General features: G+C 35.9%; 1 protein-coding gene across 1 annotated transcript in view; it reads left to right on the top strand.

The window, feature by feature from the left end:
• COL11A1 (collagen, type XI, alpha 1) overlaps nt 1-14,975 on the top strand; it is a 160,814-nt gene that overhangs the window by 13,685 nt on the left and 132,154 nt on the right. Inside the window, 3 exon segments of the mRNA XM_009884779.1 lie at nt 3,352-3,519; nt 7,522-7,735; nt 9,993-10,155. Coding sequence (XP_009883081.1) covers nt 3,352-3,519; nt 7,522-7,735; nt 9,993-10,155 — 545 coding nt within the window.

The raw sequence follows: 14,975 nt of genomic DNA, 5'->3' as shown, positions 1-14,975 counted from the left end.
GTGACTCTGTGAGTTGTCTTCCTCCCTCTTTACCCTGGTCTTCTAAGAAGGCCAGTGTTGGCTGTGCGAGGACTTCTTGTCCTTTATACTTCAAACAGGTTACTTCTAGGTAGTTAGGATCTAAGTGCTGCTGTTTTTCAAGAGCTGTTTGATTTTGACTGGATTCCTAGATGTGTGTGCTCAGTGGCATATTGAAAGCACCTGTGTCTAGTGCTTTCTGTAGAGGCATTGAGCAGACCATCTGAACATGCACAGTGAGCTCAGCAAGAATTTTGAGACTAATATCATGGCAGCCTGGTCAGGGCTACTGAACGCTTGCTCCAGCTAGGGTGCCATAGTTCCAGAAAATGCAAAAAAACCCTGAAATCCACCGAGACAAAATTGACACTAGCAAAAAGAGGGTGTTTCTGCAGAAACCCTAATATATGGTAGCCCTATGTATGACACAGGAAGAGTGTAGGGCAGAAGTGCTTTACACAGTAAGCCCTGTTTACAGCTGGGAGATGGCAAGAACAGCTGTGAGGAGACTTCCAGGTCTGCTGCCTCCCAGCTGAAATACAGGATTGGTTGCGTCCTAATCTGGGCATTTGGTTAGACTCAAGACCAGGTTAAATAATGACATACACAAGAACGTTGCAAAAACGTTTATAAGGAAGAGGCACAAACTCAGTCTGTTTATTTCACATACTGAATGATATGTAGGTTTCTATCAAGGGCAAATTTTTGTAAAGCAGCATGTTAAATCTTGTACATTCCTTCCTGGTTTATCTAAAGACTTCTAAGGAACTTCTTTACTTTTTAACTACTGGCCAAGGTGGCTAGCTGAAATCTTTTATATAAATTAGAGAAACTGTTTCTGTTACTTATGAGCTATAAATATTTAGTAAGTCAGCCATTTTATAATTGGAGATAGACTAATTACCTTTTTCGTGTAAGTTACTTCATATAACTTGTCATTTGTATGACAAGTTATATTTCTAGAAATCCTTGCAATCTGACTAGTATTTTTGCTATTTACATTTTGTGAATCACAGTTTGCAGAAATAAATTTCGTCTATGGACTATTAACAAAATGTTTGTTCTACTTATTTGGAATTTCTGGTTTGAAGATTGTTCTCTTCTATTATTATTCTGTTTCTTGTCTGGAGTTTTTTAGCAGCAGAACTAGTGGGGAGTAATGAATAATCTTGTTTATGGATGAATACTCTCCTAGTCAGCCAGGCAAAGAACATCCATTATTCTAAAAAAATAATGAAGAATCTGGTACAAATTATAGAAAAGAGCAAAGGAAAAAGGAATGTAGCAGTGGTTGACTTATACAGCGACTTGGAATTTTTACTAATATTTCCAGTGACTGGTTCTACATTACTTTACTGGTTCAAATTATTATAGGTCCTGCAAAAATAGCCATCAGTTACCAGGAAAAAAAAGTGTGGCAGTTCCTTCAGTATGGTAGTAACTTTAGAATTGTGTGGAATGCCTGTAGAAAATACGTTATATCCATTAAAATTATTTAGTCAGTTCTTAACAGAGAGGTAAAACTAATGTTTCAGAATTTGCACACTATTGAAATGTTTCTTCTGAGCATGTTTAAATATAATTTTTTGAATCTGCAGGATATGTAGATTTTAAGTAAATTCAGGTGTATACTGTAACATTCATTCAAAATGTATTAACTTGCAACAAACATTGTCTATTGGGTTTATATTCGATAACACGATGTGATGGAAAGCAAATGAGAAATTGCATGATGTGGAAAAAAAAAAAGAGGCATTTTCTTGTGAATATTTTTTAAGACAGAAGAAGTTATGTGCATTCTAGGCTGATTGAGAAAACCTCAGATTTGTTTTTGAAGAATATAATTTTGGTGTTATTCAAAAATATGTTTAACCACAAAGTTGAGTTGTTCATATTTGGCAATGCCAGGAGATGAATAGGGTGCACTAGTTAAACAACTTTGTTCACATCTGTTATTTATAGTGAATGCACTAAAGTGACTTCTGAGATAGTTCAGTGACAAGAAATAGTGACGCTGCCTAGAACTGTACAAATAGTAAGAAAAGAAGGTAGAAATGTTTCTATCAGTGACTCTAATTAGAATATCACTTTGCCTATGTTTTTATACTCTTTCACTTGTTGTTTAAAAATAATTGTTCAAATAGTTGAATATTCTCACACAGTGAATTTGGGGTCTTAAGTTGCTATTTGTTGGCACATAAAATGAGTAATAACAGACCATAAATTAGCTATAGTTAATGCCACAGTGCAGGTCAAAGACATGAAGAAGGGTTAGATTTACCAAACACATTTCTCAGCTTGAACAGTGTGTAAAACTTTGTCTTTCAAGATAAAGTGGCTGTGAGTTTGCCAGCATAAAAACTGCAGAACAGTCCCAGTGAAAAAATAGACGGTTGAAATTCTGTTTCCACTGAAAAAAAGATAAATTAATGAAGCCATGCTCTGTAGGGAGTATGAGAATGAACACCTTAATTTTTCCTAAGAGAAAAGATATCCAGTAAGCAAATTATATTTTCTCACTGCCTCTGTTGAAGTGCTTGTCCATTCAGTACTTAGCCCTTTTGCCATGGTGAACTTTTATAGATTAAAGCTTTGTTGTTGGCTTTTTATACATAATATGCATATTTTTAAATAATTTTGGATCAATATCAGTGCAGTAGCAGCTCTGGATTTCAACTTTAAATTCTTAGACAGTGAGCATAAGCGCAACCTGATTGTGCTTGCTCTAAAGTACAAAACAAGTCCATTTGAATTTAACTTGAAAATAATGAAAGAGTTTGATTCAGCCCATTCACTCCTTGCAGGCAAAGCAGGTACATCTTTCTCTAACCAGATGAGAAACGAGATTAGCTTCTTCCTTTTCACTTTGTGTCTGAGAAAGCAGTCATATGTAATCAGAATATATTTTAATATTAGCAACAGACAAGTTTCTGGTAGCAGATCAGCAGTAGCTGAATGCTTCTGAAACTTCTGTGCAAACTTTTAAAATCAGTTCTACTTCTTAGAAGTCACTCTTTAGAAGAATGTGTTGTAAGCACCAAGATTCTCTGCATTTGGGAAAGGGTGATTTTCAGTGTGTAGTCAAGTAGTTTGAAAATCTGATCATAACAATTACATTGGATAGGATGAACTTATATATTTACAAATAAATAATCCTGGTAAAATAATATTCTGGTGTACAAGTAATCTGCAATAAATCAAAATAGGATGCAGCTACTGCTGTGATTACACATACACTTCTGCAATGAAGTTAATATCCTTTTTAGAGGCTGCATACTGTAGAGATGCAAGATGAGTAATTCTTTTTGTTGTTTTTTTTTTTTTCTTTGTCAGCTGAACCTGTTGATGTGCTAAAAGCATTAGAATTTCACAATTCACCAGAAGGAGTATCAAGAACAGCAGGATTTTGCACAAACAGAAGGGATTCAAAAGGATCGGATGTTGCCTACAGAGTTTCAAAAGCTGCACAGCTGAGTGCCCCAACAAAGCAGCTGTACCCAGGTAAGATTGTCAGAAAGTTTTGGTAAATTATCTTACTGCCTATCTTTTATGGTATCTAAAGGGCAATACATAGTCCATCAGCAGTACCACAAAACACTTCTGTTATCCCTAGAGTCCGGCCTGCATACGAATGACAGGACATGCCCTTTATCCACTGAATGAATCAGTTTTTATTGGCTTCAGTTATAAATCTCATCATCAAATTCTGTATCACTGGCAGAATTGGACTGTAAGTCATATTACCTGTTCTTTCCGATTGCTATCTGATGGAAAGCTTATTTGGTAGCTTTGGCAAGTTTCCTCCAGTTTCAGTAGTCCATTTAACAGCAGTATTTCCTGGAGTTGTGGTTGGCCATTGCAAAATCGTTCCCAGAAGCACCATCTGTTAAGAATTACCTAAGAGTATCTGGGTATTTGGGGGACTAAAACAGGCTAGTTGTGGATAGCAGGTAATGTGATTCCATCTCTTCTCAAATTTCTCTAAAACGAAATAATAACATTTTGGCAAAGATTCTTTGGATGTTGAGGAGAAACTTTTATTCAATTATTTTTCTGTGACTTGTCACTTGACCCAAACTGTTGAGGAAGATGATAATAAGAATATTAAAAACCAAAATCGTGGAACATCTAATTTTTCTGCTTTGATACACAATGCAGAGTTTGAACAATAGTTTATAGTCTGTCTATAAACATAGGTTAGATGTTGGCAAAGAAAAATACTTTCTTTTTTGTCTTTCAAAGTAACAATAATATAGGTATCATCCAAGATCTATAAAATGGGGGAACATACATTATTTTGTAGTAACACTGGATTCCCAGAGCATCATGGAAAACAGCTATACGGAGTTCAAGCGTAACTTACATACTAACTTAAACCATCAGCTTACTTTTTTATTCATGGAAGAAGATCAAAGCAAAATTATCTACAGATGTAATATTTATATTATTTTTAACACAGTTCTTCAGTTTTTAATATATCCTCTCAACTAAGTTGCATATAGTTAACAAAGCTATCCAGCTGAAAATGTCATTCACTGAATGGCACGTTACAGTCTACAATGTCTTGCTGATATTAGTGTGACTATGTGTGTAATTAATTACTACTTCACCTAAGTAAGGTTTGCAGAATATGGGCTGCTCTTTATTCACTCTGGAGACATTCAAAACCTTCCTGGATGCTGTCCTGTGCAACCTGGCTCTGGCAGGGGGGTTGGACTAGATCTCCAGAGGTCCCTTCCAACCCTGACCATTCTGTGATTCTCTAAAAAATGCAGAAATGATCCATTGTGTTGAAAAACTGCACAAGTTGCACAGTGTAGTAAGTCTGAGAGCTTGGGTTGACTTGCACTTATTCATGAATCAAATCGTAGCATAAGGAGGAAGTCTGGCAGCTGCAGTAATAACTGTTCATATGATTTTTGAATGCCAGAACAAATAAGTACCTCATGTTGTTGGCTGACACGTAAATTTCTGTAGCCTTTGACTGCCTTAATTTAGGTACTCTTCTTATTAATGCTTTCAGTTTCTGCTTTGCAACTGGAATGAGTTTGCTTGATTTTACCAGTCTGTTGCAACACCTCTGTGTGCAGGAGACAAATAAAAAGCCATGCTCAGTCACAGTATAAAAAGAAGTGACCACAAAACTTTGCTTAATACAGGAAAATGTCATGCTATCCTCTACTTCAGTAAAGAACCTAGAAACAAATTTTTGGAGGTCATTCTGGTAATTGGTCCCTTTGGAATCCTGTAGAACAGGCATCCTCTCCCCACCACAAGAAATCCTTTCAGAGATTATTCTTAAAGATATTTGAGTGATTACATCCCTTTTTCTTCGTGCTCTATAGTAGTGGAAAGACTACAGACGATATCCAAGACAAGACCAAGAGACATCATTTTAGCTAAACAATACAAGCTGTAGTGCATCCTGTGCTTGCTCTTATCTAACTCTTATAACTCATGAGGAAGCTTAAGTATCTTTTAGCTACTGTAGCTTAAAGGAAGCTATGAATGGCAAAAGCTGGGAGCATCAATATATCCACCTTTTAAAAATGAGTCTAATAATTACCAGCTTCCCAGAATGTAATAGGCATTGATTTCACTGACTGGAAGGCATTATATAATTGTAAAGATAACTGCTTAGATTTTTGTTGTACTATTTTTTTGTGTGCTCTTAGTTATCTTTTACAAAAGCATATGGGAATGACAGGAATGGCAACCCAGATATATAAAAAGATTTTTCTAGCAATTTTCCCTCCAATTGTTGTTGTTACTTTTGGTGATTTTTCAAATAGAACCTTAGAAAGCTCCCAGTTTCTTTTTTATAGGATGTTATCTGTTTGAAGAGCACGTGCCCAGACTAGCTGAATTAGTGTCACCTGCCTTAAGCATTTTCAACATATCTTTCAGATTAACAGTGCAGACAGGGCAAGCTTCCAGTGCATTTCAAATATCTTTGGCCTTTGTTGACAGTCATCTTTTCTCTTTCTTTTCCATTTTTTGTCATCTGTTTACTGTGACATTAAAAGGTATAACATACAGTTTAATTTAATCTGTAAACTAGGAGATTTGCTTTGTCATTAAAAAGCATGACCAAAGGCTCAGCAGACTAAATGAAATGCTTGCTATTTATTGAGCTTTGATCCCTTCAAAATAAGATGTCAAAACTAGCCCTAAAGTGGTCTATGTTACTACAGTGTTTCAACAACCTTCAACAAAAAGAGTTAAAAAGATAGCAGTAAGCACATAAAACAACATTGCAACATACAATATAAGAAGTGTAAGACGAGGGATTTTCTGTTTTAGAAGAGTAGCATGTCATTTAAAGAGCAGTGAAGATTTTATGCATTTTGTTTGCATGTTGTAACTAGAGTTAATGCCATCAATAGTTTGTCTTCATGGAAGACTCCCTAGAATTCTGAGAGTTTTCGCACAAGACCTGTCTTGGAAACAATCTTATATTTTCTTCGTTGAAAGAAGCAATTCCTAAATCAGCTTTCAATGTTGAAGTCTTACATATTTTATTCATTACAAAAATGTAACATATCATTTTATTAAAACTTATTGTATTATGTTATTAAAATGTTCAAGAACATTTTACCTACTCTCATGCACACAGTTGCAGTTATATTCATTGCCAACACTACAATTAGATTCTAATCCCTCTATTTCTTGCATGTCAAATTGCAGCTGAAGCCGCACAGATCCAGTGTATGTTCAGAATTTTAGAATCTCAGTATTATACTTCTTTGGTATTAAGCCTAATAGACTTTCAGATCAACTGAAATGCAGATTTACCTATGGATTCAACAGGAGCAGTACTGAGTACAAACCTCAGTCCTTCCTCTATAAACAAGCTGTATCAACTTTTTGTTTATTTTTAGTTGTAAAGGTTGAAACAATGATAGATATATAATCTCTACTTCAAAGAGAAAGCATTAGGAATAAATGAAAATTAAATGGTCTTTGATTTTGCTTAAAACAATTACATAATTATGCTTATTACATAAAATTAATTATGTATTTTTTCAATGTTATGCACACTATTATTCTAGAAAGACTTGTGAGAGAGAAACTAAAACAAGTGGTTATCAAGGAAGATGAAGTGCCTGGGAATACATTTGCTATAGTACATATGCTTATTTTCTTGAGTGAAATTGTACTGCACACTTTTAAATTAGAAGATTGCTAAAAAGAAGATGGAAAAATAATGGATGTGAAACTATCATGGTTGTTGCATGCATTGTATTATAACATAAATTCACAATAGATTTACAAGTCATGTTTTTAAGAATCATTGAGTTATATCTTTCAGGAGTTAAAGTCAGGCCAGAAAGAAAAAAAAGAGATAAAAATTTGTCCTAGTGTAATTATGTATTCATTTTTGAGAATTAAAAAACCCCAAGTTTTATGCAGGTTCCTTTGTGCTTATAGAAAAATGTAAACCTTCAAAGAATGGTTTCATGTTTTCTGAATTTGTAACTGTATATATCACTTTATTTATAGGCGGAGATTTTCCAGAAGATTTTTCAATATTAATGACAGTAAAACCTAAAAAGGGTATCCAGTCCTTCCTTCTGTCTGTCTACAATGAGCAAGGAATTCAGCAAGTAGGTGTTGAAGTTGGTAGATCCCCTGTCTTCCTGTTTGAAGACCAAAATGGAAAACCTGCCCCAGAAGACTATCCTCTTTTCAGAACAGTCAATATTGCTGATGGCAAGTAAGTGTAAAATTTCAAAATGAAAAATAATACCACAGAGCTGTATAGGTGATTATGGTCTTTACACAGAGTTATCTTAAATATTTAAATAAATCAGTAACACAGTTTCCAGCTAGTCGGACTGATGTCGTACAAAACCAGAGAACCTTTGACTAGAATACAGTTCCTGAATCTAGTGCTGTATACAGCTACAAATAAAGCCAAACCACGTTTCTTATTTGCCATTTCTATGGATCAATAGTGAAGAAATAGTCGTACAAGTTAAACTCACCAAAAACTAAACCTATGGAGATTCTTCCTGTGTGGTATAGAAACTCTGTTTTCAAAAAGACTCAAGGAATAGTCTCACTAGAAAGGCTGTCTTGTCCGTTTGAAGGTGATAGGCAGAATAAGGACAAGTTGACAAGACAGCAATGAATTACTCCTATCCTGAACCAAACCAGTAGATAAATAAGATAGTAATGATTTATAGTGCACCCTCAGTTGAGGCAATTAATCTCAAACACCTATTGCATTATTAATGCAGTTTTTAATTTTTTTGTACCTAATTTCACTTTGTAGACAAGCAATCATTCTCTGGGAGTGTCATTCTAGTGCTTGTAAACAGACATTCATTCTCTCAAAGACTTGTTTATTGCGCTGCTGTCCAGGAAGAGAGCCACAGTCTTCAGAGATACACAGAATGGAATTATATTAGTGCAAAAGAAACAAATCAGTAGAAGATGCATTCCCCCTAGCAGAAGGAGTGATAAAATAAAGCAGCAAACTTTTTGTTTTTTCCATTGACTCTAAATAACAGAGCTTTGACATGGATTTCAGAATTTCACCCAAAATGTTTAGTAACTGATAAAAATGAAGAAATCAAAATTAACTTGGTTTGGTACAATTTCCTGCAGTGAGACTGTACAACTTCTAAATCTACTGGAGTCAATCTAGCCACAGTGAGCTATGTTTTCACGCTTTCAGCTTCTACATGCTTTCAAAAGACAGACTGACAATTTTCTTCTGACTCAGCTATTTTATGAAGGATCTAGGACAACAATCTTCATCTCAAAATGAGATATATTTAAAAAGCATAAACAGTGTAATGTGCCTGAGGATGCATGGACAGTTTGCTTTTATAATGATAATGTTCAGCCGCGTTCCAGAGAAAACATGGAATTAGAGTTCTGGCTCAGTCATACTGTTTAGCAGTCAGATTCCATTAGCTTCGAGGTGTTCCTTTTGATATACAGAAGCTCATTGTAACAATGATCTAAGCTGTCTCTGATTCAGACAACCTTAGTGCCACAAATGCCAACTAAAATAATTTGATTCCAGCCTTCCTCTTACCAGCCACTAGTATGACATACTTTGACACTTGTTGCCCTGGCCTATCAAAGATTCTTTGATGTTCTGCTCCGTGTTAGATTACAGAGAGGCTTGCACTTGGTCTTAGATATTTAAGTTGTCATAACAGACAGTGTTGCTAAATTAATGTGGTCTGTCATGATAATCAAGTGTCATAAAGAACATAGTACAGTTGGGCAAGTTGTACAAAACTTTATTCTCAAATGTATTTAAAATAAAATCATTTGTCAGTATTCTGAATCACTTCATTTTTTGTGAATATTTATGTAGGCAAAGCTATTGTTGCAGGAATAATCTCAAGCATTTGTATCTGGAAAAGTATCTGTGTTGGAACTGTTGTACATCTTTGAATCTCTATAGCTATGGGATACATTCAAATCAGCAAAAGAACATGGCAAAATTTTGGTCTGATCACAGAGTACAAATAGTAAAGTGTAAATAACAAAGAATAAGATGCTGAATTAAATATATTTGCACAAGTAATTTGGAAAATCAAACACATTCATAAAAATACAATCTGCTGTCACATTGTTCAATCTAGTAGAATTAGATTGAACAGAACAGTAACACAACAGTAACAGTAAACTGTTCTCACTTCTAATTTGAGTTTACCAACGTTCTCTGGGTAAAGCTTCAGAGAAGGTCAGCTTGAACTTCATCTTACATAGGATATTCACAATGAGCTATAGATCAGATTCTTTTGTACTAAGGGACAGAAGTTATATAGTGACTAGACAAAACATTGTGTACGTTTGTGTACGTATGAAAGAAGGAAATAAATGGTGACATTTAAAATTTTATCTGTGACTTGAATTGGTGCACGTCTGCAATAAACTGTCTCTTGATGAGAACACAGTGACCTAGTTTTAAAAACATAAATTACAGTAGAATTATGTTTTTTTAATAGGTGGCATCGAGTAGCTATTAGTGTGGAGAAAAAAACTGTTACAATGATTGTTGACTGTAACAAAAAAACTACAAAACCGCTTGAAAGAAGTGACAAAACAGTTGTGGACACCAATGGCATCACTGTCTTTGGAACCAGGATTCTGGATGAAGAAGTTTTTGAGGTAAAAATCAATACTGAACAAATGGAATTGAGTGATTTTGTGTTCTGTGAAGTGCTTAGTGCAAATCAGAATAAATTTTCTAGGGCAAAAGCTGGTATAACATAGAAACTTCGATTTATAGAACCTATTAGGCTGAAATAAGAGAGAATAAAGCAGGGAAGTGTCTCTATTATTGGAAGGTATGATGCATTTTTCTGTTCTTTAGATTATGTTGTATCTGGAAAGGGCTTGCTTTTTTTGTCTTTCTGCCTAACACTGAGATATCTGAGATATTTAGGAGAATTAACCTGGGAAAATTGAGTAGTATGATGCTGAATTATTCTAGTTCTGTCTCTCTTAAACATTTACAGATACTCATGCATGCTAAGAGTATTTGAGAGAGGGGGAGAAGGACCTGGAAAGTTTTCTGTGTAATGTGAATCCCTTATATTGTTTATCCCACTTATTACTCTTTCCAGTAACTGGAACATACTTTGGCAATAAAGATATATATGTTTCCATCATTTACTAGCCAAGAAGTACATATAGGAAGGGTAAAATGCCTCTAAGGAAGTATGTGACTGCCAATCATGAGGCCTTTCTAGGTAGAATCCTTATGTCAACGATTATTTTTACAGGCTAATAATGAAGCTTCTCAATCTAGACTATTGAGTTTCTTTTATAATATTGTTATACAACAGTCAAAACTGTCAAATTTAAATTAAAACTGAAAAATAAGAAAATACAGACCAGTAGTTAACTTACTTCATATACAGAACATCTGTGCTCCATAAATGTCCAGAGTTGTAATCCTAGCTTTAAGCAGAGCGTATGCTTGAGAAACTACATAGGTATCAAGAGGAAATACGAATTTTGAGTGTAACACTGTGGCATTGTTATCTTTCATTTCCACAGACATGACGAAACATGAGACTTTTGAATGGGAAAATTTCTGGGATGATTTAATGGGTCAACCAGTATAATATGTTTGGTATTCATAGCCTAATTTACCTGTAGTCCCCAATACAGCTTGCACATCTGAGGGACATTATTTTCCATTTGAAGATGAATTCCACAGATGCCTTGTCTGGCATGGGACAAGGATTTTTGGTCTCCGCATGGGATAATTACTTTCAATTTTCATTTGTATTTCTTTCTTAGGTCAGAAACCAAGTCCCACAGTATGTGTATTCGGCAATTAAATTGTCACAATATGTGCAATGTTAGTATATATAAGTAAAAAGAATTCAGGGAAAAAAAAAATGCAACGGAAGTAGATAAACTGATATTTTGTTAGGGTTTTACAAGATATTTTAGATTCTAACAGGAACTAAGGCAACAGGCCCTGGCTTGTTGTTGCAAATTTTGTAACCATTTTAAAAGTTGTCAAGGAGGGAAGTGCACAATAACTAAACATTGGTATTTGGTTTGTTTTACTCAGTACAATTGCTAAATTGAAAGACCTGTCTGAAGTTTCAGACATGCTGAAATGATTGTACATAGCTGTTTGAAAATAAGTACAGTGGTTGATGATATGTGTATGAAGGGAGATATTTGTTTTAATCATTTGCGTGAAGTTACATGTTGAATAGAAGAGAAGCATGCTAGGGGCCTTTCATCTCTGAAGTTGTTGACTATTATGATATTATATCTGTCCTCTATATTTTAAACAGTTTTAAATATTAAATCCTCCAAAAAAAAAATAGTTAAAAAGAGATTAAGACTATTCCCATGGGAATACAGAAGGAACATAGGCTAAGGGGTAAATAAAATGATAGTTCTGAAAATTTCCTGCTATGTCATTCTTCTGTCACGCAGGTTATTAGCCACTCAGAAAGAAAGATGAAGCTTTGAGTCATGACAAAGAGTAACTATTTTAAGGCAAAATAACTCCTACACTAGCGGTTCCTTCTCAGTGATAGTTTCATCCATCCTTACCTTCTGCACTTGTATATACAATTCCCTCCACTCTTTCAAGCCACGTATAGGAAGAAGAGATGGGAAGGGATGTGGTAGAATGCAATTATTTTTCGGTTAGCAGATGTTGGAAGAGTCAGTAAGGTTGGATGAAGACTATATTGCAAATTGAAATTAGTACTGAAAAATCAGAATTAGCAGATTAATTGAAGAAACTAAAAAATAATATTTTTCTTGCAGTCAAACTTACGTGAAGGCAGCACGGACATAAGGATATAACTTTAACAGAATTTGCTACAATGACTTAAATAAAAATACTTTTCTCTGATGGTTTTGTCATGTGTTGAAGGATAAAAAAGGAAGCTAGTGATCCTCTGTCAAATTTTTTTTCTGAAATCTCCTACATTGACATGGCAAGTCAGTGCTTCAGTTGCAGTTGAGACCCACTAAGAAGAAAGATGGCTTTGGACTCACAGAAGAGTCATAGAATAGAATCATAGAATCATTTAGATTGAACAGGACCTTTAAGATCATCGAGTCCAACCATCAACCTAACACTGCCGATACCATCACTAAACCACGTCCCTGTGCACCACATCTACATGTTTTTAAACACCTTCAGGGATGGTAACTACACCACTTCCCTGGGCAGCCTGTTCCAATGCTTAACAACCCTTTCTGTGAAGAACGTTTTCCTAATATCCAATCTAAACCTCCCCTGGTGCAGCCTGAGGCTGTTTCCTCTGGTCCTATCCCTTGTTAATTTCCCAAAACTGATCCCCAGCTCACTACAGAATCAGAATGGTCAGTGTTGGAAGGGACCTCTGGAGATCATCTAGTCCAGCCCCCCTGCCCGAGCAGGGTCACCTACAACAGGTTGCACAGGACGGCATCCAGGTGGGTTTTGAATGTCTCCAGAGTGGGAGACTCCACCACCTCTCTAGGCAGCCTGTTCCAGTGCTCTGACACCCTCAAAGTAAAGAAGTTCCTCCTCATGTTAAGATGGAACTTCCTATGTTCAAGTTTGTGCCTGTTACCTCTTGTTCTATCACTGGGCACCACTGAAAAAAGACTGCTCCCATCCCCCTGGCACCCTCCCTTTAAGTATTTATAAGCATTAATAAGATCCCCCCTCAGTCTTCTTTTCTCTAGAGTAAAGAGACCCAAGTCCCTCAGCTTTTCCTCATAAGAGAGATGTTCCAGTCCCATAATTATCTTTGTAGTCCTTTGCTGGACCTTCTCCAGCAGTTCCCTGTTCTTGAACTGGGGAGCCCAGAACTGGACACAGTACTCCAGATGCGGCCTCGCCAAGGCAGAGTAGAGGGGAAGGATGACGTCCCTTGACCTGCTGGCCACACTCTTCTTGATGCAACGTCCTTTCAGGTCATTGTAGAGAGCAAAAGGTCTCTCCTCAGCCTCCTTTTCTCCAGGGTAAACAACCCCAGTTCCCTCAGCCACTCCTCATAAGACTTTTTCTCTAGACCCTTCACCAGCTTTGTTGCCCTTCTTTGGACACTGAAAGAAATTGTGCAGCTGTCTGTAAAGTCAGTTTACAGGCTGAATCTTAACATTCAGCACTGGAACAGCAACATTTCTACAGTTTGTAACATCACTGTACATTTCTATATTCTTTCAGTGATTAGGTTTCCTTAACTGATTGCACCCCTTTTCTCTTACTTTATTCAGATAAATCAGTTACGTTCTTTTAAGGCTGTTCTTGTAATTGCTGGAGTTTGGTTTTAGTCTGATATATCGTACTTAAATTAGAAGCTTACAGTCTTTTGGGATAGGTTTCTGCTTTCTCTTTTACTGTAGAGACACTGCAGGTACATTTATACCTATGTTCAGTTATTTGAATCTTTAGCTAGAAATGCTAGCTAAAGCATGTTGAAAACAGGCATTTAGAATGTCCCTGAAAGTCTAAACAAAGTACTGTGCTATATATGGTTTTAATGACGTGTCCTTCAAAGTCTGGCCAAGCAAAACATAATCTAGTTCTTTTTGAGTTTATAGCATGTTTTTCTACTCTCTAAACAGCACTTTTTGTTTCATTAACAAGACTTTATCCATCCTTTAGCTACTGCTGCTAAAACTTCTAAAGTTTGGGGCTGTTCCCTGAAATTTGTTTCCTGCTTGAAAGTCTGCTGGTTGTGCCTTAAATGTTCTGTTTGTCTCATTCGTGATAGCACAGAGTGATGTTTCATGTTTCCGTGGCTCTCCTCAGTAGCATTTCTGTGTTGTGAACCCTGCTGTATCTTGAGACCACAACAGGCATTGAAGAAACCCAAAACACAGTGTGTCTTGTGTTTGAACACAGTGTGTCTATGTGCAAGAAACTCCAGAAATGAACTTATTTAGCCATGACTTTAGATTTAAGTGTTTAAGACTTAAAACTGTATAAGACAGACTTTCCATATGATGTTTGATGCCTTTATTATCTTACACGTAGGAAGCACATAAAAAAGAAATACCTAAGAGTATAGTGACCTGTTGGAATCCACAGTATTTTGTATCCATGCATCACAGAGGCTGTTTTACCTTGGGTAATAATGATGGGTTTAGTCACAGTAAGCCAATGATCTGATCACAGGAACTGTGGAGCAGTCTTCAGTCTCCTCAATGGAAATTCAAAATGTGGAAATAATGAATCTGTAGATAAAGAAGAAATCTTAGGCTTCAGTGACCTACCAGTTGAAGATGCCAGGTTTTCTTCTGGTCCTGAACCCATTCACACAGCATAACAAAACTGCAAAAAAAAACCAGTGGCATCATGAACATAATTCACTCCCATTGAAAGCAGAGTTCAGCACTGTCAGGATCAACGCTGTAAACAATTAGATACATCATATGTTCCCATTCCCTTAGAGAGTATATCTAAACCTCTATGAATTCTTGCATACACACATGAGTCAGAAATAGATATT

Source organism: Charadrius vociferus, unplaced genomic scaffold (genome assembly GCF_000708025.1).
Source record: "Charadrius vociferus isolate BGI_N301 unplaced genomic scaffold, ASM70802v2 scaffold163, whole genome shotgun sequence".
Lineage (NCBI taxonomy): Eukaryota > Metazoa > Chordata > Aves > Charadriiformes > Charadriidae > Charadrius > Charadrius vociferus.
This window is presented reverse-complemented; position numbering and strand designations above follow the sequence as displayed.